General features: G+C 38.9%; 3 protein-coding genes across 4 annotated transcripts in view; 1 reads left to right on the top strand and 2 right to left on the bottom strand.

Annotated features, from left to right (window-relative positions):
- Positions 1-30: 30 nt before the first annotated feature.
- Positions 31-1,577, bottom strand: LOC106650210 (mitochondrial mRNA pseudouridine synthase Trub2). The gene is made up of 4 exons (XM_014368121.2): positions 1,119-1,577; positions 621-1,029; positions 405-541; positions 31-339 (listed from the first exon to the last, which is right to left on the bottom strand). The coding sequence occupies exons 1-4, from the start codon at positions 1,255-1,257 to the stop codon at positions 56-58; spliced, it is 969 nt and encodes a 322-aa protein (XP_014223607.1). The 5' UTR covers positions 1,258-1,577; the 3' UTR covers positions 31-55.
- Positions 1,578-1,589: 12 nt separating this feature from the next.
- The window catches only part of LOC106650211 (14 kDa phosphohistidine phosphatase-like), a 58,537-nt gene continuing 32,259 nt past the window's right edge, over positions 1,590-27,867 (top strand). The window contains exons 1-2 of the mRNA XM_014368122.2: positions 1,590-1,709; positions 2,038-2,208. Of these exons, the coding sequence (XP_014223608.1) occupies positions 1,667-1,709; positions 2,038-2,208 (214 nt within the window). The 5' untranslated portion in view covers positions 1,590-1,666. The remainder of the gene's footprint in view (positions 1,710-2,037; positions 2,209-27,867) is intronic.
- LOC106650208 (beta-arrestin-1-like) overlaps positions 2,299-27,867 on the bottom strand; it is a 47,450-nt gene continuing 21,881 nt past the window's right edge. For both annotated transcript variants that reach the window (XM_014368119.2, XM_014368118.2), the window contains exons 6-11: positions 23,404-23,551; positions 18,657-18,941; positions 17,087-17,253; positions 6,109-6,396; positions 4,840-5,204; positions 2,299-3,882 (exon numbers count right to left, since the gene is read on the bottom strand). In XM_014368119.2, the coding sequence (XP_014223605.1) occupies positions 3,627-3,882; positions 4,840-5,204; positions 6,109-6,396; positions 17,087-17,253; positions 18,657-18,941; positions 23,404-23,551 (1,509 nt within the window). In that variant the 3' untranslated portion in view covers positions 2,299-3,626. The remainder of the gene's footprint in view (positions 3,883-4,839; positions 5,205-6,108; positions 6,397-17,086; positions 17,254-18,656; positions 18,942-23,403; positions 23,552-27,867) is intronic.

Consider the following 27,867-nt stretch of genomic DNA (forward strand, 5'->3'; position numbering starts at 1 on the left):
AATAATTTCAATTATTGTGAAAGTTCTATTTACATATATACATATTTTTCCACGTTTAAGCATTGTTATTAGCATCTGACTTGAGTTGAAGATGTGCATTTTTGGGGTCATGTGGGTCCAACATATGAGGATTTTCTAAAAGGAGTTGGCGATTCAATGACATACTGTCCAATATTTCTTGTAAATTCCAATTTTTTGTTAATAATGCATCTCGTACATTAAAAAGGCCAAACTGAGTGCATTGCATATAACTACAATGAGCAAAACTATGAAGTTTATAACCCAATTCAGCAACAATTGATTTTAAGTAATCATCATCTTCAGTTAAACAAACCATTTCTATAAAAAGTTGGATTATAATAAGTAAAAATAAGTTACTTAAAATTAAATTTATTTGTATTTACCTAATGTAAATTCTGGTGGTTGAAAGTCAACACATTTGATAGAGTAAATCATAGGAATTTTAGCATCTCCAGTACGTATAATACCTTGAGTAGCCAGATCATATGCTTCTTGAGTTCTAATATCTACTCCAGCCATTCTAAAAAAAGGATAAAATAAAAAGTAATTCTATTATCATTTCTTGAAGGTAATCTCCACAAAAAAATAAGGGTACTTACTGAAACATTTTCTTCTGGTGATCTGCTTGCATATAGGCACATACTGCATCAATACCATGCCTTCTTATTCTTTTCCAAGTAGCTTTGTGAGTAAGTTTTCCTGTAGCAAAATTTCCAATTCTAGCTTGTCCCAGAATACCTCTTATTTTGTAAAATTTTGTGAGGCGTGCCTCTCTAAGTTGTTGAATGATTTGTGAACCATGGTTTATGCCGCAAACTATGACACCTGAACTTTCCTGACTTAATTTATTAGCATAAGTGAATTTCAAATCTTCAAGAACATACTGAGGTCCAGCTATAAGTGGATGATCTGCATAACTATCTCTTACTACAACAGACATCTTTGTTTGAGTTGATCCCTTGATATCAACATATTTTTGACGTTCATATGGTTTTAGTTGGTTCAAATCTTAAATCATTCACAAGTTACAAAACAAAATATTTTATTAACTGGAAATAACAATTAAATTAAAAACAAAACGTATACTAATCCCTTACCTCTACAAATATTTCTCATAATTGTTTCCTTCATTTGTTCAAAATGTAAACCGGGAGGTTTGTAAATGGAAAAAACTCCGTTCATTACTTTCCATACCGACGCTGCGTCTTTGACTAACTGTGAGCTAAATGGATTCATTTTATTTGAAAGTAAATATTAAAATAAAAAAACTTAATATTTCTGTCAAACACTACACGATTGTTCGTCACATGGATGGAACAGTGTCGTCGAAAAAACGTCCGCTACCAGCGCACGCGTCTTCGTTTTGTTTACGTATTTATACTTATCTAGCCGGTACTTGAGTTTGTTTGAAATGTCTCAAATTAAGTGCAAAATGACTGATTAAGAATTAAAAAAATAAGTTTTTATAATAAAATAAGTATATTTAATCTCTATCGTCTCACTATTTAATAGTAACTATTATCACATTTCGTTGACACGGGCACCATAACGCAAATAGAAAGTTGAGTCGTCTGCTACGTCGTGTTTTGAAAACAGCGCGATCTATGTTGATATCACGTAAAATTTGCAAGCGGCCGTATTTCTCATGATAACTTTGCTGAATATTTGCCGGCTTAACTTTCGGCGAGGTAATTACTTTTATCAACTAGCTAATTACTAGTGTAATTATCTGTGTTTAAAATTTGTTTTAGATATTTCACGGAATAAAATATTTGTATTTGAAAATATTATCAACAAATAATTGTTACAAGATAACGTTTATAAATAGATTTGACGTATAGGTTATATTTACAAGTAATTGATATGATTGTAAAAATGTATGTAAAATCCGTATGTCACCGACGAAATATTTTTTAGAATCAAATTAAAACTATTTTAAATATCTTTTCAACGCATAAATAGAGTTGGACTATAAATTTGTAATGAATTAATTAATGGATAATATGATTTTTCCAGTTGTAAGTAATTACAGTACCTGTTTAAAAATGTCTGAAGTTTTAAAAACTGTTGAAGATGTTGACATTGACCCTTGTGGAGTTTACAAGTACATCCTCATTGAAGTCCAAGAAAAGAAAACAAAAGAAAAGAAAAATATTGTCAGAGGATATGCCAGGTGTGAATATCATGGTGAGAATAAAACATAATTTATTAAAAGTTTTCTCAAAATAAGTAATATTTATCAACAATAATTTTATTGATTATCAACGGTATGATTGTTCTTCAAATGATACACTGTTTATTCATATAAATGAACAATTGACAAACATTTTACAGTTATGACATGAAGTAAAATTAAAGTAATTGATTACCAAAGAGTTACATTTCACATTTCTTAGGCTATATACATACAGTTGTATAATAATTTAGCATTCATATATTTTAATCCTAGTTTTTATTAAAATTCATGGGAAGGTTGTAAATCAAACGCATAATGGCAGTAATTATTTTTTCCAATTGTCAAAAAATGATTCTGAGTTTAGTGCACTTTTGATCAATTATAATTGTTATCTATCGATATTGTTTTCTGCAGTAGTATGATAACTTTTAAATATTGAAAATTTTATTTAAAAAAATTTTAGAGTGTGAAAAATATAAACTTATTCAATTACTTTACTATTATCTAATAGTCATCCAGTATCAAAATGTTTACCTTCTACTTGGATGATATGTAGTTTTGACAATAACAAAGTATTCAATCAGTTTTAAGGAACTGTATTTATTTATGAATTATTATCTTCTGTTAATGGAAAAGATAACTGACCATGAATGCTTTGCCCACATAAAAATAAAGGTATTTACAATTTTACAATGATTGTATACGTAAAACAATTAAACGTATCATATGCATAATCGTTGTTAAATATTGAAATGACACACCAGTTTACGACAGTTAGCTCTACTGATAGTTTACATTTTGTTGTTTATATTCTTTATTTCAAGCAGCTTTTGATAATTATTATTCTTGAACTTTATCTCAAACAAAGTATTGTGGAAAATCAACATGGATACATAATACTTTATCAATCTTGTTACAATACTAATATATATAAATACTTCTACCAACAGTTATAATTTGATACTCACCCTTGAGGGTAGGGTAATTTTTTCGCTTTTCTTTCGTCTAATTATCATTAGTTTAAATGATATACTGATATCGATAAACGTCGCTGCTAACACATAAATTACAGTTCGCCGAGTGGTGGCGCGACAACTATTATCATTTATAATGCTGCACGGCAGCACACGACTTAGGAGATAGAGCACTACGAGGCGCGTCTGAAGCAGCACCAGGCCCGTTGTATGCTGAAGCCGTGGTGATGATGATGCTTGCAGCTGTTCTGGGCAGCCGAGGCAGCAGCAGCCGCCGTGGCCACCGCAGCCGCCGAGTTACCGGTCAGCAGCGGCAGATTGAGGTTTTTCGCCAGCTGGTGCTGCTGCTTGGTCGCCTTGACACCGCGACTCGTGCCGCTGATGTAGACGATGGCCTCGGTCGTCGTTGTCCCCGATGTCGCTGTTGTGGTTGCTGCTGCGGCGCCAAGCGGGTCTCAGGTACTCCTCTCGTCGCCGTCGTTGCTGTCGAAGCGCTCGATCAGGTCGACCCGCGACATGCTCTCGCGTCTCGATATGGCCGTGTCCTTGCGGCCCAAGTGCGAGCTGGAGGAAGACGTATTGAGGATGGTCGATGTTAGCGGCTGCTGCGCGCAGGATATGGGGATTGGCGTCTCGATGCTCGGCGTCGTCGTCAATTTGACTACGGTCATTTTCGGCCTCGTGGGTATCGGCGTGTTGATTAACGTTAGCCTGCGGACAGCCAAGTGCGCAGCGGGATGATAATATTGTGTGTATCGATTATATTATTCGCTAGACTTGTCCTCTCGTTCCCTTCCACTGCTCGAGAAGAAGAGAACGAGAGAGAGAGAGGGAGATAGAGAGATGGATTTATACGCGATCATTACTATTGCATTAGTGTAATAGAACGGATCGATATGGAAATTCAGGTGGGCACTGCACTATATCTGCGCTCTATACGTGTAGCCTCTGCTATCTCCCCCGAGCCATTGATGCTGTGCTAATTGTTTGGAAAAATTCAATTTGCATTGCGGACGGCCCGAGGCTGCTGCTGCTGCTGCTGCTGCTCGGATAAACCAGTTAGACGCACGAGTAATTGTTAAATTAAACAGACGCACGGACGTACTAACAAAAAAAAAAGAACAAAAAAAAGTAGAAAAGGACGCTCCGAGTTCGTCGCAAAGTTTTTGGCAAAGCTATTTTCATTATCATTTTTTGCAAGCTCGTGGCCCCGATGTACAATAAAAGCGTCTAAAAATAACATCGCTCGTAGAAGTGCGTTCACTTATCGCGTTCAGTTTTTCGCGACACGGCGATCCGCGCGCGGCTATACTCGCTCGAGAGTGCGCATAACTATTGCAATATACGAGGCCAAATAATCTTTGCTTTAAATTCCCAACGAAGAAGAGAACGAGTTATGCGGGGGAAATAAAGAAGAGGCGTGCTTGGCACTTTGCAACGTTGTTTACTATATTACTACGTGGAGAGTCGCGCGCGAAACAGAGAGCTTGCGGGCGGTCCCGTTCTCGTTTCATTACGGCCGCGCGCGACGCGACAGAAATCTACGACTCGCGCCAAATTATTCCAACGTAAATTACTCGGACCGAAAAGAGCCGGGGCTCTGCGAGGCTTCGAGCAAAATCTCGGTGCAAATGAAAGAGAGAGAGAGAGAGAGAGCTAGAGACCCACCCCGAAGCCGCGTCGTTCTCGGCGCTCTTCTTGTCCTCGGGGTCGATGCGATACTGCATGTCGTCCTCGTCGCTCGTGTCGACGTCCTTGTCGTCGATGAACGGCAGGCTGCGATAATTGTCGTCGTCTTCGGGCTCGTCGACGGTCTCGATCTTGTCGAGGGTGCGCTTCGAGGGAGTGTGCGGTGGACTGGCAGCCAGGTCAGTGGCTGCACCAGCGCCCGGGGCTCCGACCATCGTCGCCGATGCCAAGTTGCTCGTGTAGATCGGATCGCTCTTGCTGTGCATCAGCACGAAGGGTAGCTTGAGTCTAACGAAGCTGCCGATCCAGTCGCCCATGATTTTCACACAAGCCAGGACTTTGACCTGCGGTGCAAAATTAGAGCAGCGAATTAGTGCAGCTTGGGTAGAAAGAAAGAGAGATAGAGAGTAGAAATTACGCCGGACCAGAGCTTTTTTGCATATGTTAATGAGCGCTCGTTACAGACTAACGTATGCCATAGATCGCTGCAAAAAAGAAAAAACGGCAAAGCCTGCTCGGGCCCTTCTTGCAGCTCGAGAGACGTTACCCTCTCGCAAAAACCCGAGACAGTTTATTATTACAACTCCGGCTATTACGCGTACTCGTTTTTCACATTTGCGCGTACGCATATCGTACATCCGAACGCTTAAAGTGTACAAGGGCAAAAGAAAAGCTCGCGTTCAACGATATCTAAATGAACGCTACATCGGGCTGAAAATGTATATAAAATACATGTATATATTGCAGGTGGGCAGTTTCAGTTCGATAACATAATTGTTATATTCAATTTCATCGGGCGCGGGAGTAGATGATGGGATCCAAGAGAGAGAGAGAGAGAGAGAGAGAGAGAGAGAGAGAGAGAGAGAGAGAGGAAGCGCACTCGGAAAGCAATCACGTAATTCTAATCTTTCGCGTTGGAAGTAGCGCATACAGCGACGCTATATCGAACGTTAAGAAATTTCATTTTGTTCCGTCGTTAACGGTGAATTTAAATCTCGTGGACTTTTTATTTTTTCATCTCCCTCGCTCTTCTTCTGTTTTTATTCGATGCATGCGCGCATTGTTTCGAAGCTTTTCCTCTCTCGTCTCTATTAATAAAGGCAATGTAGGGAAAAAAGGAAGGTTTTATCTTTCATTCCTCGGCTGAAATTGCGTCGATAAAAATTAAATTAACGTGTGCAAGTTTTTAGCCCAAGTGCACTCGGCATGGCACGCGCAACGTACACGGGTGTATATATAGAGGCCGACCTTTGCGTAATACGAGACATAAATGGCGAAAACGTTGCGATCCTCGGGCGCGTCGCCGGCGCAGACGACGGTCGGGGCGAGATTCGGGTCGCACTTGGGATAACCGGGGTCGTCCTCGAGGGCGATCCAGTTCTTGGTCTGGCCCTTCTCGGGCCTGAGTACGTAGCTGCGCTCGAGGCTGAAGCCCGGCTCGACGGGGCAGCCGTCGCGCGTCGACACCTGCGCGACGATGTTCTTGAATTCGCCGTTGCTGAACATGCACACGTCCACGTGTTGCACAATGTCGACCTGTAACGAAAGAAAGAAAAACACACAACGTGAAAAGCAACAAATACTGATACGTGCTGTATATATATATATTCGAGGATGCGAGCGTCCAGCCGCGAGTGCACGCGTCTATATATACGACGTACACACTCGTGCTACATAATACAGAAACTTGTTTTGCATACGAATTGGCCCCTTATGTTTATACGCGGGCCGAGCGAGGAGAGAGAAAAGTGCTCGGCATTCATGTACGCTCACGTTCGTTGCAGCTCGAGCTCTCGTGCCAACTCTGCGTTGCGAGACTCTGTGCAGTATGAGTTTCTGTATAAACGCAGTGCAACTGTAGCAGCAGCAGCAGCAGCAGTAGGCAGCAGTCGATGCGCGCAGAGTGCGGTTGCGGCTGCTAAATGCACAGCTTAAATTTTGTATGGAGACGAAACATGTTGCGTTGAGCGGATTGCGGATAATGCAATATGAATATGTACCCCGAGTGAAAGAGAGAGAGAGAGAGAAACGAAACGCACAGTGACTCTCTCGTTGTATCCCGTACGGCGTGGCTCAATTAGTTGTTTGCGCGAAGAGTGGCCACAACAACGAGACTGCCGTACGCTGCATATTTGGCCAGGATAATTAGAAAAAATATTCCGCTCTCCGGGTATACTCTGAACGCTCATGAGCGCATAATGGAATTAAATATTGGCCCGCGCAAACATGTATAATACAAGGCGAGCTGCGCGCTCGGCAAATGCGATTATTTATTTAAACTTTTATTTACACGTGTTACGCCCGACCGTACGAAAGCTCCTTTTTCTACCAAAGCATTCGAACTATGGAGCTGCTGGGGCTGCACGAATTAAAATGACTTTTGTACACGCGATCGCGTATAGCTCTCCGTTAATATTTCGTGCGCGAATACGCAGAAGCGCAAATGAATTTCTTTGATCCAAGTCGAAAAGCCGTCAATTATAATTCTATTTAAGCGCATCTGTCGTATATGTTTTTGCGCGTACAGAGATCGAGTCGTCTTTTCGCGCTCGACAAAGCGCAGTCTTTGTCGCTTATAATTGCAGGAATTAATGCTAAAGCCTGCGGTCCGCTGCGTATTATCCATTAACATAAATTTCGAATTCGCCGGGAAGTAACTTCTCATCCTTTAAGCCTGGCCTCGAGTATTAGTCTGGCCAAAAATCCCCTTTCATCCACATATACATATTATAACGTTAGCCGAGAGCAGCAGCGGCAGCCGCTTGTGGCGCTGCTCACCTTAACGCACTGCGCGCCTGCATGTATATATAATTCCGGAAGTTATAAAACACGGTATTATGAACACGAATTATACTTTACAGCTTGAACAATAAAACTAAATTATCGCAATCGCGCGCGAACGATTTATACCGCGTATAGCATATACTGCACGCGCGTATATGCATGCGCATACGCAGACTTTATGCCAGGTAGTAGGAGAGAGGCAACGATCCATCGATATAAAACTCGAGTGCTGAATTATGAGCTATCTATCGCACGCGCACGTATGTCGCCGTATTCAGTCAGCGCATCTATATACGCTGCATACGTATATAGGCAATAAAAAAACATTGCAATCGCCCGCTACTCTACTTCGTCATTTTTCACCTGCGATATGCGACTCGCGCGCGTGGCTCGAGACTCGCTATCGCATGCATGCACATCTCGCGTGTTGGATTAAAAAAAAAAAAAATAATAATAAAAAAATAAAAGAGTTGTGCAAAAACGAGAGAGAGAGAGAGAAAGAAAGAAGAGACGCGCGTGGTAAAATGACCGATGGGACGTACACGATGATCGGGCAGTCGCGGGACGATACTCGCGCGATCGTAACTCGCGTGTGCCCGGCGTTACGCGCCGTGAATACGAATGGCTTTTCATTTCGTATATTGGCTGCGACAAAAAAAGCACGAGTCCGTGCGTTCGAGTCGTGGACGGCCATTAACATATATCGCGCCTTTTGTTTATAGTAATTGCTCTTCGGGCTTTTAAAAATATTTCTTTCACTTTCTGCGCAATGTATGCTGCGTAGGCACGTGATCGGGTACAAGGGGGAGATTACGATATCCGTGGTCCCGCGAGTTTATGCAAAATTTCGACCCAGCTCGACGTAACTAAGTATCTAAACGTGAAAAAAGTCGACTACAAGTGTTGTCGACTCAACTCGTGACCTGTGTGATGCAGAAAACACAACTTATAAGCAGGTAATGTGGTCAGCACAAAGGGTGTATTGGATGCTCCCCGAGTGAGTGCGGTCGTCGGGTAGGTGCCGGCGTGTGGAGCGAGGTCAGGGCGAGGAGCGGGTGCAGGGGCGCAGCCCCTGCTGGGGGAGCAGGGGGCGAAGCCCCCGCTGGGGGGTTGGGGGGGCGAAGCCCCCCCACTAAAAAAAACCACACACATATTTAAAAAAAATAAAAAAATAAAAAATTCAGAACTTTTTTTTTAATTTCATTGATTTATTCATTATAGAACTACGTGACAGAATTAAACTCACATCTTCCAGAAACTTAATCGCGACTTCATTAGTAGCTACTAACTTTTCAAATGAGTAAAAAATGGAAAATTTTTTTTCAATTTAGTATATAACAAAGGATTGTGCACTCATTTTTTCATAAACTAATTACCCGTCAACTATATCAAAAAGCACTGACAAAAAGCTATACAATTTACTGCCAGCTAAAAGTTGTTTAACGGACAAACAATGATCGTTCAAACGCATCGTGTTCGAAATTCAATAATTGAAAATTATCGTAGATGTTAAAAAATACAATTATAGATAAAAACTTAAGGAATTTTGATCAGAAAAAAGATACAGATAAGGGAAATATACTAAATTAGGCATAAATCCTTTTTTTTTACTCTAACTTTATTGTTATATAAATTGAAAGTTTTCACATTACAATGAATGCAAAAAGTATTTAAACACTCCAAACGATCGAGATTGAGCGCCATCCATCGGAATTTTGCATAAAATCGCGGGACCACGGATATCGTAATCGTGCCGGTACAAGCATACGTCTCCGAATTTACGGGTAGTTGATAAAGCGACGCACAGAGCGTACGTCCCTGAAGCAATGCAGACATACTCGGATCGCTTTCGAGTACATCGAGTCGGATATAACGTCAAAGGCCATCGATCAGTCAAGGGGCAAAAATTACCACGCACTACACTGCACGTGCATAAGCTGCGCAGTTATGCGTCGATATCTATCTCTCTCACACTTTGTACACTGTCGTCTCACTTAGATCTAACTATTGTTTGTATTTACGCGCACAGCCGAGAGCTTGCGGGCAACTTCATCAAGAAGCGCGTCGAGCGAGCCGTTATAAGCTTGTACTTCTCGAAAGCTCTCGCACCACCCCCGTACCTCCCTATACATCGCCTCCTCCTCCTCCTCCTCGTATACCACAACATACAAGGCAATATATACCTTATACCGGTAGTGTGGAATTGCGATGATCTCGGGTGTACGTGTATTTGTACGTGCGATATAGAGGGTACGCGCTATATGAAGATATAGCCCTTGTTAGGTGCATAATATTGCTGCCAGAGCAACAGCAGCAGTGCGATTCACACCTCTCGTCGTTGTACTCGATAAGTAATAAACAGGGTGCACGTAATTCATATTTCAGTTGCACGCTTAATTATTATCTCGATCCAGAGTTGGACATTTGCAAATTCCCTCGTTAAAGTGCGCGTATGTATACGAATTTCAACGGCTAATCTACTCGAGTCCACTAACGTTTGGAACCACAGAACGTCGCTCTTTATGTCTAGTTTATTGGCTGCAAATATCAAGTCACTCGAAGCTCAAACTTTTTAAATACTCGGTTTGGATGAGCTTGTTATATCCTCTTTTAAAAACGTCTTGAATATTTTTGTACAGGTAACTTTTCGAGATAATGACAAGACGTTGTCGTAAGTCGTAAAGATCATAGCGTAGCGAGAAAAAAATTTTTAAATTAAACATTTTTTACTTACGTTTTATAAGAAGCCCCCAAGAATCCAAAAAATCGGAAACAATTCAAGGCTCTTTGAAACCTCTGTGGAAATTCCAAATTTTTTAACTCGAAAATGGCTTTGGAATTGTTATCGAAAAAACGGACGTTTGCATGACTTTTGCCGCATGCCAACGACATTGAGGTTTAGAATTTTTACTGTAGCCAAATTCTACTATTTTTCTAAGTTACCTTTCACTTTCCCGAATCCGCTATTAAAGATACTTAAAGCGTGTCTAAATCCGAGGATCCTCGATACACAATAATTCATAAAATTTCGCCTTTTACCTATTTGCAGATGGCGGATTAGGAAAAGTGTGTTTTAAGAGTCGAAAGATTGGAATATAAAAGTTTCGAAGTTTTGATTTTTCTCGTACTACTATAATCAGGCAAACATAATTAAGGAGAAAGTGTATCAAAATTTAGGTGCACATGGATACGTAGAAAAGAGAGTTGCTAGCAGTAGAGAGCTTACTTGTGCCACACATATTCAGCAATATCAGGCAAGCATGCCCGAAAAGAAGTGTAAAATATTGTGGTTTTGACTGATCTGAACAAGGTATTCGTGAAAACGTCAAGCGATAGTTGCTATTAGCGGGGGTCTTAGTCGTAACAACCATATTCAGGTCATAATTTTTTTAGAAAAGGATAATTAAATTCCCTAATGGACTTTTAGTCAAAGCAATTTTACACGCAAACATGATACGTGTAAGCAACAGCAGCGCGCAATTCTCTCTTGATAAAGCTTTATATATTGAATATATATATGTGTGCTATGCGACTTTGGTTAGTGCAATTTGTAAGGGATATCGAGTGTTGGTATCGTGTGCGAAGATATATACAGCATCTAACGGCCTCGCCGAATTTTCCTCGTTATTACAGGACGTATTAGATATCGAGGAAAAAGCAGCTGGCGGCAACGAGCAAGCTCGGCGAGCAGCACTAGCCTCCAGTACTGGATTATGCATGCGCCGAGCCTCTCCTATATAGATGCTTTCTAACTGCTACAGGAGGCCACTCTCGTGTGCAGTTGGCGGCACAGCACAAAATCACGCGTCAATAGTCCGGCCAATAATCTAATCTCTCTCTCTCACTTTAGCCTCCTCTATGTCGGCTGGCTAGCGCGTATTGTTGCACGTGCGCCTCGTGTACAACTAACTTTAATGAACCGATCCCGAATCAGGGATTATAGCTGGCTATTGGCAGAGGCTCGTCTATGTCTGTATATACGCGAGCCGCACGTATGCTAGTCTATGCGCGGTGATTCGCTCTTACCTCGCTCTCTGTATCTGCTAGCGGCGTTGCTGCTCAAGCCAATTTGCGTTCGTATACATTTGCAGGTGTGCGAGTGCGAGTCGCCTGTATGTGGCCGTATGCACAGATATGCGCGCAAGCAGCAACCACACGCAACGTTAATTCGTTGCTGTTTCTCCTGCCACTCGGTCGCGTTCACCCGGTGCACCCCTCGCTGCCGGCTCTTCCTCTACATCCGCATACACATACCAGAGGAAATGTCTGATGTCTATTTGATTATTGTATTGAATCTAGTGTCTGTGTTTGTCTGATTGTGTGTGTCTGTGTGAGAGTGTACGAGTGCACAGCTTATATCCTCAACGCCTGTATATAGCTCTCTGTTTTCAGTATGGCGCAGTGACACACACACACAGACATGCACTTACGGGCATTCGGAATGATTTTAATTACTCTCGCGATACCGATTATCCCCTACATAGCTATACTTGCGTCGTTCGAAACCCGACTCGCGCTCGATTATTCGTTCTCTTCTTCTCTGTCGTCTGTGTACGTAATGCAAAATAACGAAAAGTGTCATCAATCGTAATTTTTTATCAAAAGTTTATTAGTTTTCCTGCTGGCCTGCGCCAGGCACGTGTCCATGATTCATCGTTCTCACTTTGCAACGCGCTGCGAAGCTTCCATGCATATACCTATATAGCTCCGAGGCTCAACTGCCATATTATATTATATATATATACGATTTCTTGACAAATGATCGCAAGCTCTGTCTCGGGGCTTTACTTTTCCGCGGTGGCAGTGCACAGCCAACGCAGTCAACGCAGCTAGCTCGCATGTAGCGTCATTTTTATTTATTTCTCGCGGGAGCTCCGTTTCGATCTTTCTCGTGATCCTAGATTTACCACATGCAAAATTTTGTTGTTACGCTTCTTATGCCACTCTCAGTCTCAACCCGAAGCATTACAAAGTTAATAATTGAAATTTTTATACGTAATCCAAGAATAAACAAAATCGGCAATTTCTCACGCGTGCACTTGAAATTTATAATCCATGAATAATGCAATCTCGATGCTCTCCAGCTCGGAAGCTCAGACTCTGCCGCTCTCTATGTGCTGCGCGCAATGTATCCCTTTGCGAGCTGTAGTGTGCAGCTATTATGCAAACGACTGCACGCCTGCTGCAATCGACTAGACCACACGCAAGCTGCTATAGGTATATAAGTTGCATACTCTACTTAGGTTGAATTTACTTATTTTTTTCCCCAAGTGCTTGGAACGCATTAAAATAATGGAAATAAATTTAAAAATTGTTTTTTTTTGTAAGTTATACGTGATGATAAATCCGTGGTATTCATGAGATATGTTAAAAGTTTTTTTTAATATAGTCATAATTAAATGAATGTTCCGATGATATTTTGACAAGGAATTAATTTTTCTTCAAACTAGACTGTTTAAACATCTAAACAGTCTATTTTTGCGATGACACTCGATAAAAAAATAATAATAACGATACACCACGTTGATAAATGAGGAAATTAATTACATTTTCAACTTGGTGAAGCGTAATTGAAAACTTCACGATGTAATATTTAACGTCGGAATTCTAATTTCACAACAAAAACTGCTGTAGACATAATGTATACCGGTGTCCTACATAATTTAGTGAATGATAATAGAGAGAGAACTGAGGTTTAATATTTAGATTTCATTTACCTTGCCTTAGATATTAAGCCTCGGTTACACTTCACATCGTTTTGGATGGTAATATTCGAGAGATTTCGCAGAAAAAAATTTACTCTTGGCAGACAGTTTTTAATTTTTTTCTAAAGGTATGCGACAGCCTAGTGGATTGAAAATTCTCGAGGATACGTCGTTTACCATGACTTCGTGAAGGTTATAAATGTTTGAAAATATTGTAATAGATGGCGCAAAATTTTTTACATTTAACGCAGACAAGTTGCAAAATAAAAAATAATATTTTCGTGATTCTATATTCAATTAAGTTCTCGAGCCGTCGCGCTGCCATTCCACAAAGCTAGGGTGATTAAAATTAGCTGGGAATTTTCCCCATTGTGTCGTATAATGTGCTTTTTCATCTTTCGCACGTGGAAAAATGGATGAATAAGTAGTACACGCGAACGTGAATGAATGAAGGAAACGAGAGGTGAGGGTGTGTGCATGTGCGGGTTACAGAGCAGGTCTCGATTCGTTAATTTGTTGGCGTCGAGGCAACAACGTCTCGGGTGCCATTGACCCACTATCGTCGTAAGTGTAATGGAGAGCCCCAAGGGATTGGTTCGGGGGAGGGGAACTGAGATTGGCTTGCGTTGCTAGAGAAAACGCGAAGGCGGCTCATTTACATGTCGCCGAGTATGCAAGAGAGAGGTGCACTCACTGCTACCCGTAGGTATAAGCGCTCCTTATTGCCAAGCTCAAGCAGTGTACCCCTGTGATATACCTCGGGAACCGTAAACTTTTCGCTTGCAAGCATCTCTTGCACTGACGCAAACACACATACACACATAGATATTCACTAACATCTATATGGGCAAAGACACATAAACCGAAAAATGCCTAAAATCGAAACTATAACTAAATATAACAATACATTGAAAAAAGAAAATTCCCAAAATTTTTGTCCTTTAGGTTCAATCTTCATGGACGTAAAAAGGCTCAAAGTGATATTTTTATTTTATACATAATATCCTGCTTTTCTGTAGGTGACTCGAAAATATATCTGAACAATAAATTTTTGTGTAAAATTTAATCAGAAATTCTTATTTTTTATCAAAATTCACATTCATAACTTAAAATTCATTATTATAATGTTGCAATATGTTCTTATGAAAATCAAAATATAAGTTTTAACCAAATTTCGTTTTCAGCTGATTAGTATGCACAATTTTATGGCATTTGAGAGATGCAAAAATATAATTTCTCCTTCATTTTCATAAATTTTCCTTATGTTTTCACCCTTCAAACTCTACCAAAATGTCTCTAGTGATCAGTTAAGAATCAAATAAATTATTGTTCGAATATTTTTCTTAAGACACCTCTCAAAAAAGGGTAAAATTTATATAAAGGAAATCTAACTTTGAGCCTCTGTACATACCTGAGGAATGGATCCAAACAGCTAAATTTTTGTCAATTATTGTTCGGTATACTCTACAAGAACTTAGATTTTGTCTCGAACTTTGAAATTTTACGGTTGACGTGGCTTTACCCATATGTATACGTACATTACCTACGTATACTATAGCTCTTCGATACAAACAAAAAGCTTACACAAAGCTTTGAGTATCTGTTTTAATTAACTTTTCTTTTTACTCGTGAAGATGAAAGTGTGCACTAATAATCGTTTACTTTTTGATTTTTTTTAATGAAAATTTATTTTTATTACGTAGATGGAATACATTTAAATTGTTGATAATGAACGCGTTAGACTTTTTTTACATCATTGATGACATTAAAAAAAAAATCCACTCCCAGTGTAAATTGTTTAAAAAATGGCAGAATAATCGGTTTATAATCTTCCTTGTGCTTTACAATTCTTAACCATCTCTGAAAGCGTATCCAATTTATTTTTCAATTCATCTAATTTTGTCTGCTGAACTTCGACTACATCATTATCTAAAAAAGAATTAACAATTGTAGCCAACTAGTGATCCAAGCTTCAGTAAAAAACGTTTTATTCAAAAACTCACCGTCGTCGAACAAATCGAAGCCCCAAGCAAAAGTGCACGCGATCAGTGCGAAAAGCAGCGCTACTCTCAGTAAATTCATCTTCAACGTGTAAAGATAGACTGAATTTGCCACGCCGAGACTGCAAATTTATATGCCGTGGAAAACAATACCATGGCAAAAAGCTACATATTTCATGGGATTTCACTTAGAAAGAGCGACAAAACGCGTATAGATAAACCAATAACAATGTGTCACGTTCCAAAGGTACTTTGTTGAAAAATATTACGAAACTAACATGTTGGAAATACAAAACCTCTACGCGCATTTGGCGCGTTGTTAAAAGTTTTTAAATGCACACGCACAAACATCACTCCTTATATATAGGGTTACATCATCGCTCTCGACATACATCTTTGAATTAAAAAAAAAAGAAGAAACTCAAAGAAAAAAAAATACGTTCATCTGCAAAATATTATTTTTCCGCCAAGATAACTGCTTCGAACTTTATGCACTGGTATATTATTTGAGAAGAAATGCGATATCTTGCAGAATCTTTCACAAAACGTACGCGTATGTACTTTGATTTCTTCAATCTCGAATAGCGGGGGCGGCAGTAATTCTGTCTCCCGTCCATGGTGCACGTTTCAAATAGTAGGAAAAATTTGATGATTCGCGGCTTGACCACAAAAGATGAAATTTGCTTCTGCTATACTACAACTGATGATATAAATTTAGACAAAATGTCAGAGAAAAGCAGAATGCTTCAGGTATTTTCACAAATAACTTTGGTTTCCACTTTGTGGCGTAGGCCAGATTTATTTCGTTTCGTCGCAGGAGAAGAGCTTTGTAATCAGTCGGAAAAGGGTTTATATAAACTCCTCTAAAGCCGGGCAGCTCAACTTTTTGTACTAAAACTAGGTTTATTTCAGCGTGGTCATTAATTGTTAAAAGAGAGAGAGAGAGAGAGAGAAAAATAAAAGAATGAAAAAGAGCAAAAACATTCGTCATCTAATGAATATATACTTTTTAATTTTTGATATTTATTAACAACCGTAGCTGCGCACGAGTTAATCCTTCATCAGTTCAATTCTGACAGTATCTACATAAAAAAAGTTTAATAACATATTGATGCGGGGAGCTTATGAATGGAGGCTTGAAATCCTCAATTTGTTGTTGTTGTTGTTGTTATACAGAACGAACATTCACGGCCGATTCCGAAGGGGCTTTTTAGGCGAAAAATTGCGAAATCACGATGATCGCGACGGCTCGACAAAAATATTGACAGATACCTATAACCGATTGCGCGAGCAATACGCAGAAAAATTCGAAAGTTAAAAGGTTTTGCAGGAAAAATTAATCCTCGGCACGCACGCGTATGCGTATAACGAATTTTTATACATAGCAAAAATGTCAAATCCACTGAAACGCGAAATGCATGCCGTACGCGCGATATAGCGTACAGTTGTTGCTGCTCACTTGGCAGAGATAAAGTAAAGCAAACAATCGGGTTATCGCGAAAAGTTTCTACGCACGTGGGTCAGCGGGCATTAGCCAGCGCTCGTATATTATACGCAGTAGCCAAGAAAACAAAAAGACACTCGCGTGTACGTGTTTTTGCATTATTTGCGTTTTCTTTTTTTTGTCGCGCGTCGGGGGCCCAAATGCATTATTGCAAGTCAGCTGTATTACGTGAGGTAGAGCAACGATATAAATCAGCGCGGCAGTCCAGGCCTGCCTAGGCTTATCATACTTACCATGATCCTTTTAACGGATCTTCCGCTGTTATTCGTGACGTTGACGCGCACAGTGATTGGCTCCCCGTGTGCATAGACCGCCCGATCGAGGCTCGCTTCGAGCTTGACTCGGCCGTCGCTCAGTAGGAATTGCTTTTCCACCTCTGCTTGCGGTATCGGCGGCTCCGCTGTAGCACATAGACACACAACGTTTCACAGCTCAATCGAGGTATATATGTATCCATCTCCACATCTATATATTATATCTTGTAAAATAAATGGCGCGCCGGTATATCGTATAACGAGCGAGGATAGCAGCAGGACCCGAGGGATTATTGCACGTTTTCCCGCCGCTCGATATACGTTAGGGCAGCGAGTTTCACCGGCAAGAGTTGTACACCAAGTCCAGGCCTTCCCGTGTTTCCTCTCGATACCCCAGCCCCGACGCTTCTCGCTTTCTCGCTTTCTTCCGCTTCTTTTATTCAACTTATATATATTGCATTTACTATCTATCATTGATTCTCCAGGGAAAATTAGCGTTTAAAAGCCAAGCGAACGGCCTACTTCTCTCTTTGTATAGAAATTTCGTTTTTATTCTTCAAAAACGGACCAATTCCAAGTGAGTCTTTTTGAATCGCAATACTAGTATTTTCAGCCCAAGTGCACTTGAGTTAATTTATCGAGAAGCCGTATATATTATAGATGTATAAAAACGAGAGCTCGTCGAATCGACCGATTGATAAATAAGAAGTAATAGTCTTTACGTGACTCTGCTTTTTCATGTGTCAGATGTATAAAATGCGTGCGAGGAATTAAATTTCGCGATTCGTTTATTTTTTATTCTATATTCAAGAGTAAAAAATATTTCTAATATTTGATTGTATCGAGCCTCGATTATTGATAATTTATTCTTAATATTAACTTTAACGTTGTATTGGCTCACGTTATTTTATCATCTAGTTCCGGCAAAATAATTTTGAAAATTCCTTACTACGTACACTTAGGGTTATTGTACCAATAAGTTTCCAGTTAAAAATGGATCTTTCAGTATCTCGCCATTTTCTAATAAAATTCAGACAAATACTTATAACATTATACTTTAATAATAATAACTCGAGGATTACTCACAAAGTTTACAGAATTTATCGAGAGTTAATTTAAAAAAAGATCAAATGTCATAAAGCTAAATTAAAAAGTGTCCAGTAAATGATCTTAAGAAAAATCGATTCGGGCCAATATCCGGTCACTACTAAATACGTTATATTTTTATTATTTTATTTATTTTATTTGCAAGACTAAAAATACGACAATCAACTATGCCACTTCGATAATTACAGTATGTATTCGAATGTTAATTTATTCAACTTGAATAAAAGTCGCCGGGTATTGGATTTTGACCAGATATTGATACAGTCACCGTCTAATAAGAATTTACGTATATATATAAAAAAATTCAATGCCAGCACAGGATCAAATGAATTTCGTTCGTCGTGCTACTACTTTCATTGAATATGAAATATAGCAACCGAAATAACCCGCGCATGCATCGAAGTTTTAAATTGTCGATTTTTTAAATAAAAAAGAAACTTACCATCCTCGTCGTCGTCGTCGGCATCGTCGAGCTTAATCTCGTCGTCATGCTCGTCGCTAACGTTGCTGCTTTCGTTGTTGTCTTTGCTTCTCGTACGGAAATACTGCAGGGGTGAGCGACTCGTCGTTCCCGTAGCCGGCGTCGTAGTCGTTGTTGCGCCCGGCAACAGCTTCGAAGCTTTGCCGTAAACGACGTTGCGGGGCACATTGTTTGCTCCTTGAATGATCCTTATACCCATCCGTATGACCTGCATTTTTCGCGTCAATTTTTCGTTCGGCTTTTCCGCTAGTAATGGCGAGACAACAGCGACAACGGAAATAATAGAGAAAAAAAACTAGCATAAATATATGCCATACAGTATGAATTTCATTGAATTTTTTTACGCTCCTCATCGCTCTCTTGAGTCATACATACAATGCATTATTCATCGTGTATCCCTTTTCAGCACTGGCCTCTGACACACGTAGGTGGGATAGACGAGAATCATTGTTCAAGGATACTCGATCAGTTTTCATTGGTAAAAAAAAAGAAAAAAAAATAGAAAAAATATGGCCATCGCATAGATCATGTTTCGTCGGCAGTTTGTATATTAAATGCCCACGCGTTATAAAAAAAGATATTCCACCTTGCGCTAGTGCATGTGTGCAAGCGCTCAACGTTGAATTATAATGTGCAAGAGTTTACGGCTAGATGTTTGAGAGTTTGTGCAACCTTGCCGTATAAATAAATCTCGAGAGCTTAAGTATAATACTAGAAAAAAAAAAGACTAATGCGAGCATTTTTCTTTTAAAAATTATATCAAGATAATTGGGTTACAATATTTTTTTACTTATTTGGGAAAAGAATGCGTAGGCTCTTGCGATAAACAAAACTTGTCAGAATTTACGATAATATAAATATTGAAAAATGGGAATATGGATCAAATAATCTTGTAATCAATACATAGAAGAAAAGAAAATGTAGCTGCTACATTACGAAAGAGAAAAATTAAAAGACGCGTATTATCCAGTATAATTCCACCCCTCTTTACGTCCGAAGAAAATAAAAAGAAACAAACTTGCCCCACACACACACACAACGCAAGCGGTCGTAAAGTTTTACGGGACGCTTCGTTATACCTTTAGCCGCGTATACACACATACACACGGACAAACATACATAAAACATGTACTGCACAAAAGTAATAATGCGGCGCAGAAAACGAAAATACAAATAACACGTGATGTGAGCCGCGGTCGAGCGCATTTTACACGGGTCGTCGAAGGGTTATCCTCGGTCATTGTGAAAGTTGCTACTATGCCAACAGCAGTTATATTTAATGAACTGAAATTTTTAGTAGCCCGTCGCTATCGCCGTCAGCTATATATACACCGCAATTCCTGCGCGCGTGGATTATATCCATTATAGAAAAATAAATTATATCGCGGGCGGGCGCGCGTCCATCGCCGACGCTCTGCAAAGTCCGTTGAAATTTTCATAAAATCGTTCAGCTCGTGCTCTCATCTGTTGCCGCGCTCATTGGATAAAATAAGAACTTGTGTGTAACGGGAGCGGACCGCGGCTTGATTCGAAATTTTATTGAGCTTTGCGTGCGAATTTTTCACTCGAGCTGCATTCGCGTTCGCGCTCTTGTGCTGGCGGCGCAAAGTTGATTGAATTCAATTTTCAATAAAGTGTTTGGCCAGGAAAATTTGATTTTATAGCTCGATTCCTGTATGGGGGTTATTACAGTCGTATATTACAAAGCATCGATACAGATATTTCTTTGTAACACGTTCATAATAGTTTATACATAAAACAAATTGCAAATAATACAGCGCGATGGCACATGCAGTGCAAATCTCGCTTTTCTGATTAAAATTCAAGCCCTTTTAAAAGGCGATCCGTTCGCCCCTATTCATGGAGAAATTTCCATCAATGAATATGTACTGCGAAGCGCATACGAATACTTCTTATTATACGAGGGTGCAACAAAAGCAATGAGCCTCTTCAATATCACTCCTGGAACGTTTCTTATGTCAAATATCTCCAACAATGAACATGTATTATGCGTCTTTTTGGATTTTACTTTGAAGAAAATATCTCATTTTTTATTACGTAAAATTTACATGAAATTTTATAATAATTTTTAATTTCAATGATGCTTTCATTTAATTATAAAATCATATAATTAAATTTTATTTAATTATAAAATTATAAAAATCATAAAATCCGAATTCTAAAGTTCCAAATAAATATGTCTTTTTAAAATCTTGTTACACTTTGGGTTTTGCTATTGAAAAGTTGTTCCGCAGTGCATATAAAGTACTTCACCTCGTATGTGTTTGATTTCCTTTCTGCAGTACCACCGATGCACAAATGAAATAGCTCAGGCGACAAAATTACAAGCCCATGGCGTTCGTTCAAATAGCATTTATTACGAGTTTAAATATTTGCATTATAAATAACGCGGCACATTTCGAAGTTAATTTAATTAAAATTCTCATTAGTCCGCGCTACACGTTTATTATTGCGCACGGAAAGTGCACATCGCAGTCAATAGTTCGATGCACATGTGCACACAGGAGGTGTACAGTCACGAAGGCTCGACTCGCCGTCGCCTCATATACTATACATCTACAGCAACATGTGCATACGTGCAGTGTGTGTACGATGGACGTATGAAACACTTGCGTGTAATAATTATGTCTTTATCGATCACGGCACGCGTACCGACGTTTGACCGCGTTGCCGACCCCACATAACTACTTCCTTTTATGCTATTATATAATATGTATCGCGTACGCCCGCCTGCGTTCATATTTATGTATTTATTCGCGCGAACGAGAATGTGCTCAGAAAGTTTGGATACTCGCACGCCAGCTCGCTTTGACGTTTGACAGACCTAGCCTACAGTTCGATTTATCAATTTCTCGATAAAAACAAAGAACAAGAAGATGAAAATGCGCATCGACCGGTGTTGTGCACAGGCGAAAATTGAGAGTTTTTTTAAGCACACACAGCTCAATACTGCTTCATTGGAGTATATTGTAATGCATAAAAGTTTCGCGTTCACTATGTGTAAATGCTGCACGCGCGCGTGGCCTTTGTTTTTTTGGCAGCTCCTTTTATTAGCTCGTTCGATACATTACGATCGGTCCGCGCCTGTATAGATATTCGCTTTTCAAATTGTTTGCCTTTTTTCGTAAGGTTCGCTCGCCGGAAGTTCAATAAGCACTTGCTCTTTTAATCTAAATTTTTGCGAGAGCGAAACCAATGCCTTTGAAACACAAGTAGAATAGGCATCGCGATGGTCGGACGCTCGGCTGCGTCGTACACGCGCCTCATGAGGTATGTGCGCGTTTTAATATTTACATTTTATATCTTTCATTTTCAAATGCCTAAAAATACGTGGATATTAATACCGAAACCGAATTGCAATTGAACTGGCAAAAAAGCTGGCGCGCGGCTACCAAGTTCGGCGAATGTTTCTTTACTTTTCTGCTCGTGTGAATATCGATTTTACAAAAAACCATATTCGCATCAAAATATCTGGCATTGGGAAAGATCAAAATTGCCGAGAAATTTGAATATATATTTTCGAGAATTTTTCAAACTCGCTCTGTAGAGAGGATATGCTTTTTGAAAATGAAATCATATAGTGTTTCACCTTCGAGCAAAATATACGTAAATACGCGCATAGGTAAACGCGCGTAGTTCTTAACATTTATCATCAAATGTACATGTACGCAACGGACTGATATCAAAAGCAACGTACGTAATTGAACTGTTCTTCCAACAAACTGAAATTTGTGTAGCAAATGCTCGTGGCACTCTTGAACTAAAGTTTTATTCGATACACGACGTGGTATAAGTCACTGCGTTCTCCCACCCTACCGACTTCTCGTAAAGATGTTCATCAAACTTCGTTGTTACTTCGCGGATAGTTAAGTTTATGATGCCACTGCTGGAGCCAAGTTGTAATTCCCCGTAGCTACGAGCCCGTTAAATTCGCACGAAATAGCCCATCAATGTATAAGTTTGTGATATTTTAAAAATTATATATATAAAATATTATAGGGCAATTCGTTGCCCTATCTCGTATGAAACAGCTTGTTGACGCTATTTTTCTTCTTTAAATCGCGCCAGCTCCCGCGCTCCCAAGTTATTTTCAATCTCGTTTTAGCTCACAATCCGTACTCGCGTTCTTTTTTTTCATTTTCTTGTTAGCAATATGCCACAGTAAGTTTTTTAATTGAAATCCATCTCGTGCGCTTCGGAGTGGACTATACTCCGGTTAGAAGCTTGAGTGAAATGTCCATATAATCTAGTCCGCGAGATGTGCATTAAATTGTACATTACGCCGACACAGGCTCATATAATGCACGCATACGCTTACGTAGGTATAAGGTAAATGTAGTTTGTGCCTACATATACATATCGATGTATGTGTGACCGTGTCTGTGCACGTGTACACACCCGTCGGGCTTGATCTACTTAATTAAACACATATTTCATGGAGAATTTACTGAAATGCAATACAGCGCAGAAGTTTGAAATGCGCCGCGTCATACGAAATGTATCCCTTTGCATTATCATTCCAAGCTCGTTATGACCTACATGGCTTAGTATCCATGGTATAGGTACATAAGGTCACTACTTTGAAGCTCGAAAACAGCGGGCCTTGATGATGACCTGCTGCACTTGCACATAGCTCGGACACTGCCCGAGTATAATAACATGTACCTGCGATGTATATCATACTCACCAGCGTAGATCCGCACGTCGTATCTCGTACCAATTGGCGCGCCGTTGTACTCTTTGGCAGGGATCAGTTGAACGGAAGGCGGTGCGTACGGCGACACCGATATGGTAAACGGATGCGCGTTTGGATGGAATCGTTTCATTAGAACTTCCTGCAAAATATAAATAGCATCGAATATCATTTTTCTCTCTCGGCTTTCGCGTGACAAAAGATGATACGCGAGAGCCTTGATGCTTAATAAGGTTTGACAAGTTTATTTAGCGGCTTTGATCGCGCATATATGCATAATATATTGCATATATTCTCGTACCAGGCTGAGTGATTAACGAAGAAAGAGGGAAGTATGCATATAGAACACTCAACGACGACGACGACGATTTATCTTGGTCGGAATAATACTTTAATTTTCGCGCGCGCGTCTAATTAAGCACCGAGCAACGAGCTAATAAGCAAAGCTCGCGGCGACGATAACACTGGCAGCCGGCCAAATGCACGTGGAAAAACACATGCTAACAATACGCGTTAATGCAATTTTGGCTCTGCTCGTCGCCGCTTTATATAATTACATGGATATAAATGCGTGTAGGTTGTTATTATCGATGAGTCTAGGCGACCATCGTTATATTTTCTGGTAACTTTATGATTTTATTTATTACGCTAATCTCGTCAGTATAGAATAAATTTTCTATACGTATTGTAACAAGGTAATTTTAAGTTGAACTTACTAAATAATCAGGTTAGTCGCCTCAACGTACCTAATCGCATAGCCAAGTTCGTGAATAATTTAGTTGTTCAAACTTCCCGCTCATAAATTCAGTAATATTTTATTAACGCCACTGCTTGACTCGTACTTCATAAAGCTAATATTTTATTTGATTTTAATTTCTGAATCGACCTGATATTCAAAGTATAGTTTAATCGCAAATACTCTTGTATCATGCGAGCAAAGTATGCAATAGTATTTTAATCGTATACATGAATGAAAAACACATTAATATGTGAATCTTGTGCATGATAAAAAAGTGCGTACAGCCCGTCTCGTAAATAAGATGAGTTGTTTCGGCCTATTTTTCATATACACTTTGAAAGGGTTTTTCAAAAAGGTTCTCTTTAAAAGTGACTTTTCTGCTTCATTTGAAGTATTTTGAACGTGAAAATTTTAATAGTTATTTAAAAAATGAGAAGTACGAAGTATATCACGCGAATACCAGATACCTATGTGACAATGTGAAAACGCGAGACAAGGTGTTGACACTTTATAATGAAACTCATTAATGAGGAATTTCCCATTTTTTTGAAAATAAACTGATAAACTCGATTCTTATGTTTGCAATAATTTTGAAGTAATTTATAACTATTTTACAAAATGAAACAAAATTAGGAATATTTTTAAACAAAACTATTTTTGTAAAAAAATTATACATTTAATCAAATTATTTGAAACATTAATCAGGAATTAGTTATACTTACGAGGAGACCACCCCAGCTCCGGGTCATGGATTTGCTCTAAAATTTTTTTGGGGTCTCCTGGTACCCAATACTGAAGCTCCCTGTGCTTAGTTTGATCTCATCGACCTTAGGGCCCATTTTGTAGAGGATTTTCCACATTATAAAAAAATTGTTGTTATTTTTTGTATCGATATAGAAGTACTGAAACGAAAAAGTGCAACGATAAAAAGTTTTAAAAGTTTTCAAAGAATCTGCTTGAATTTTTTCAGAATTTTTGGGACCATTTATTACTTAATTCAAGAGGCCCAAATTTGAGGCTTTTTTATAGATTTTAGGACTTCTCGAAGAGAGTGGTAGATGGTCCCAAAAATTCTGAAAAAATTCAAGCAGATTCTTTGAAAACTTTTAAAACTTTTTATCGTTGCACTTTTTCGTTTCAGTACTTCTATATCGATACAGAAAAAAACAACAATTTTTTTATAATGTGGAAAATCCTCTGAAAAATGGGCCCTAAGGCCCATGAAATCAAACTGAGCACAGAGAGCTTCAGTATTGGGTACCAGGAGACCCCAAAAAAATGTTGGAACAAATCCATGACCCGGAGCTGGGGTGGTCTCCTTGTTAATTTAACGAATGTTTTAATAGATACAAATTCTACGTTATTTTAATGAATAAAAGCTCACGATAAATTTTAGATTGGATAATAATCCTATTCGCGCGGTCCATCAATCGAATGATTTTACTTTCTGAATTTTAAATTCTAAATATCCGATACGTTAAATAGCATATTCCCACGCAGCTGATGATCATTACATCTGGCGCGTGTACGTAATTTTCAAATACGACCGTATTCGCAACGACTGGATGGCTATTTCTATAATAATAAAGTTATTTCTCGATTAAATGACGAAATGATGCGTATAAAATAGACATCGAACTTAGCCTCGATCGATCCATGAGTATTATATACGCCGGGGCGTTAAACAAGCCCGGCGCGTTCATGCGCTTGTATTTTCCATCACCGGTTTAATTTTACAAGCCCACGCATCGCCAATTGCGACATAAGCTTTTGAAACGAATTTAAAGTGCAATAATCGCACGAGGTACACATGCGTAATTTAACTTTGCGTGAGGCGTTTAAAATGAAAATTCATCGTGATACACGCGCACGCGACAGAGCATTAACGTGCTGTATACAAACATTGTCTGAAAATAACTTTTGGTTTTTTGTACTTTTAAAAAATATTAAGATATAAAGATGTATAAAAAAATATTGAAAAATGAAAATAAATCTCGACTCATAATTTTCATCGAAAGTTATTTCTATATTCTTTGTTAAAAAAAGTTCTCGTATCATTCCTTCAGATCTATTCTCAAGTGCCACCGTGAATCTTTACTAAATACGATTTTATTTTGTTTTCGGAGTAAAAGATGAAGGTTGCAATGTATACCGATTTTTTTTACTTACACAATCGTAGAAACTTACACAATTCTGATAAAGATGATTCTTTCCTTTTTTTCTAGATCAATAGCTCGAATGAAACCTTGCATTATACTTTTAACGATGAAAATTCCAAGACCTTTCTCCAATACACATAACTATTTTAAGTGGATATTTTTTTACTTCGCTGCCAAGTCATGAATGTACTTTTTAAGGGGCTTATTAGAGTAATGATAATTCTCAAGTTACACATGAAATTCCGAGTTTCTTCCGATAATCCAAGATAAAAATGAAATCTATTGGCTAGACGCAAAAAAGGATCGAGAAGTGTGTGTGTGTGTATCCACGCGGCAAAAACTTTTGAGCTCCGTCGGGGCTTTAAAAATGTTATTTCACTCGCTCGAGCTGTCCGTCCATTATTCAGTCGGCATTAAAAGTTCTCCTACGAGGAGGTGAAAAAGGCTCTCGAAATCGTGGAGCTTGCGAAAAAAGGACACACAATACTCGAAGTTATTGCCAGTGACAATCGCTTTATTTTTTCTCTTTCCTTTTTTTCGTTTGTTTCTAACCGAATGCTCGATGTGACTCTCTACTAGCTCGATGTACCGCTAGGCTCCAAGTGTTGTTGTGTATACTACGTGTGGGTGGGTGTCTGTATATCTACCACACTGTACGTGTAGCTGTTGCATTCTAAAGTGGAAACTACAGGTGGTAGCTGGCAGAGTTATAAGACTCTGAGCTTTTTTACACTTTGCAGCACAAGTTTGCTGAGCACAGCCTGCTGCTGCTGCTGCTGCACTAGTAAGAGTTTTCCTGCGATGCCTTTCTTGATTTCCTTTTTTCTTATTTATATCGTCTTCCTTGTACGCTCGTGCATTTGTTTGCTTTTTTTTTCTTACTTTTGTGGCAGCTTGATATACAACGGAGTCTATTATATATGTACGAGCGAAAGAAATACATTTTTCTTTCGCGTTTTCAATATTCTATTAGGCACACGTGTAGAAAAAGTACAACAACTTTGTGATTTTCACTACGGATTTGTTTTTTTAAATAATTGAACATAAAAAGTTCATTTATTATGAAAACCACACTTGCAATTTGTGAATTGAAATAGTTTTTTTTATAATCGTTTTCAATTGAAAACGATTATAAAAATTGCAGTCGTATTAAGCGTACAAAGGCCACTTAAAATACATCTGTTTTCACACACTTTGAGTTTGATCGTTCAAGATATAATCAGCTAAAAGCGTCAGTGCTTGAATACCGTTTTTTCATGCAAACGAATTTTGCAGTTGAAGTTTTATACAAAAGTAGTAGCGAAAAAAGCCTTTGAAAAATTTGCCTTTCCGAGTTATTCAACGTGAATAATTTTAGGAAATAACCAAACTGGAGTGTGCAAAATAAAAGTACTTTTTTAAAGTACGAATTTTGAAAGCAAAGGTTTTATTCGTGAAATTTTAGTCAAGTGAATTTGATTTAAAATTTTCCAAGTTTTTTACCCTGTCGACGAATCATTTTCATTTCAAGAGGTAAATAATACATGTAAGATTACGATTCAATACTTCATCGCAATATAT

This window comes from Trichogramma pretiosum, unplaced genomic scaffold (assembly GCF_000599845.2).
Source record: "Trichogramma pretiosum strain Unisexual culture from Peru unplaced genomic scaffold, Tpre_2.0 scaffold15, whole genome shotgun sequence".
NCBI classification, from domain to species: Eukaryota; Metazoa; Arthropoda; class Insecta; order Hymenoptera; family Trichogrammatidae; genus Trichogramma; species Trichogramma pretiosum.

What these genes read in the sequence shown, in the direction of transcription:
- LOC106650210 (XM_014368121.2), bottom strand. Translation starts at nt 1,257, where the DNA reads ATGAATCCATTTAGCTCACAGTTAGTCAAAGACGCAGCGTCGGTATGG. An exon ending in TATGAGAAATATTTGTAGAG is followed by an intron (nt 1,030 to 1,118) that starts GTAAGGGATTAG and finishes GAATGATTTAAG; the next exon opens with ATTTGAACCAACTAAAACCA. An exon ending in ACCACCAGAATTTACATTAG is followed by an intron (nt 340 to 404) that starts GTAAATACAAAT and finishes AACTTTTTATAG; the next exon opens with AAATGGTTTGTTTAACTGAA.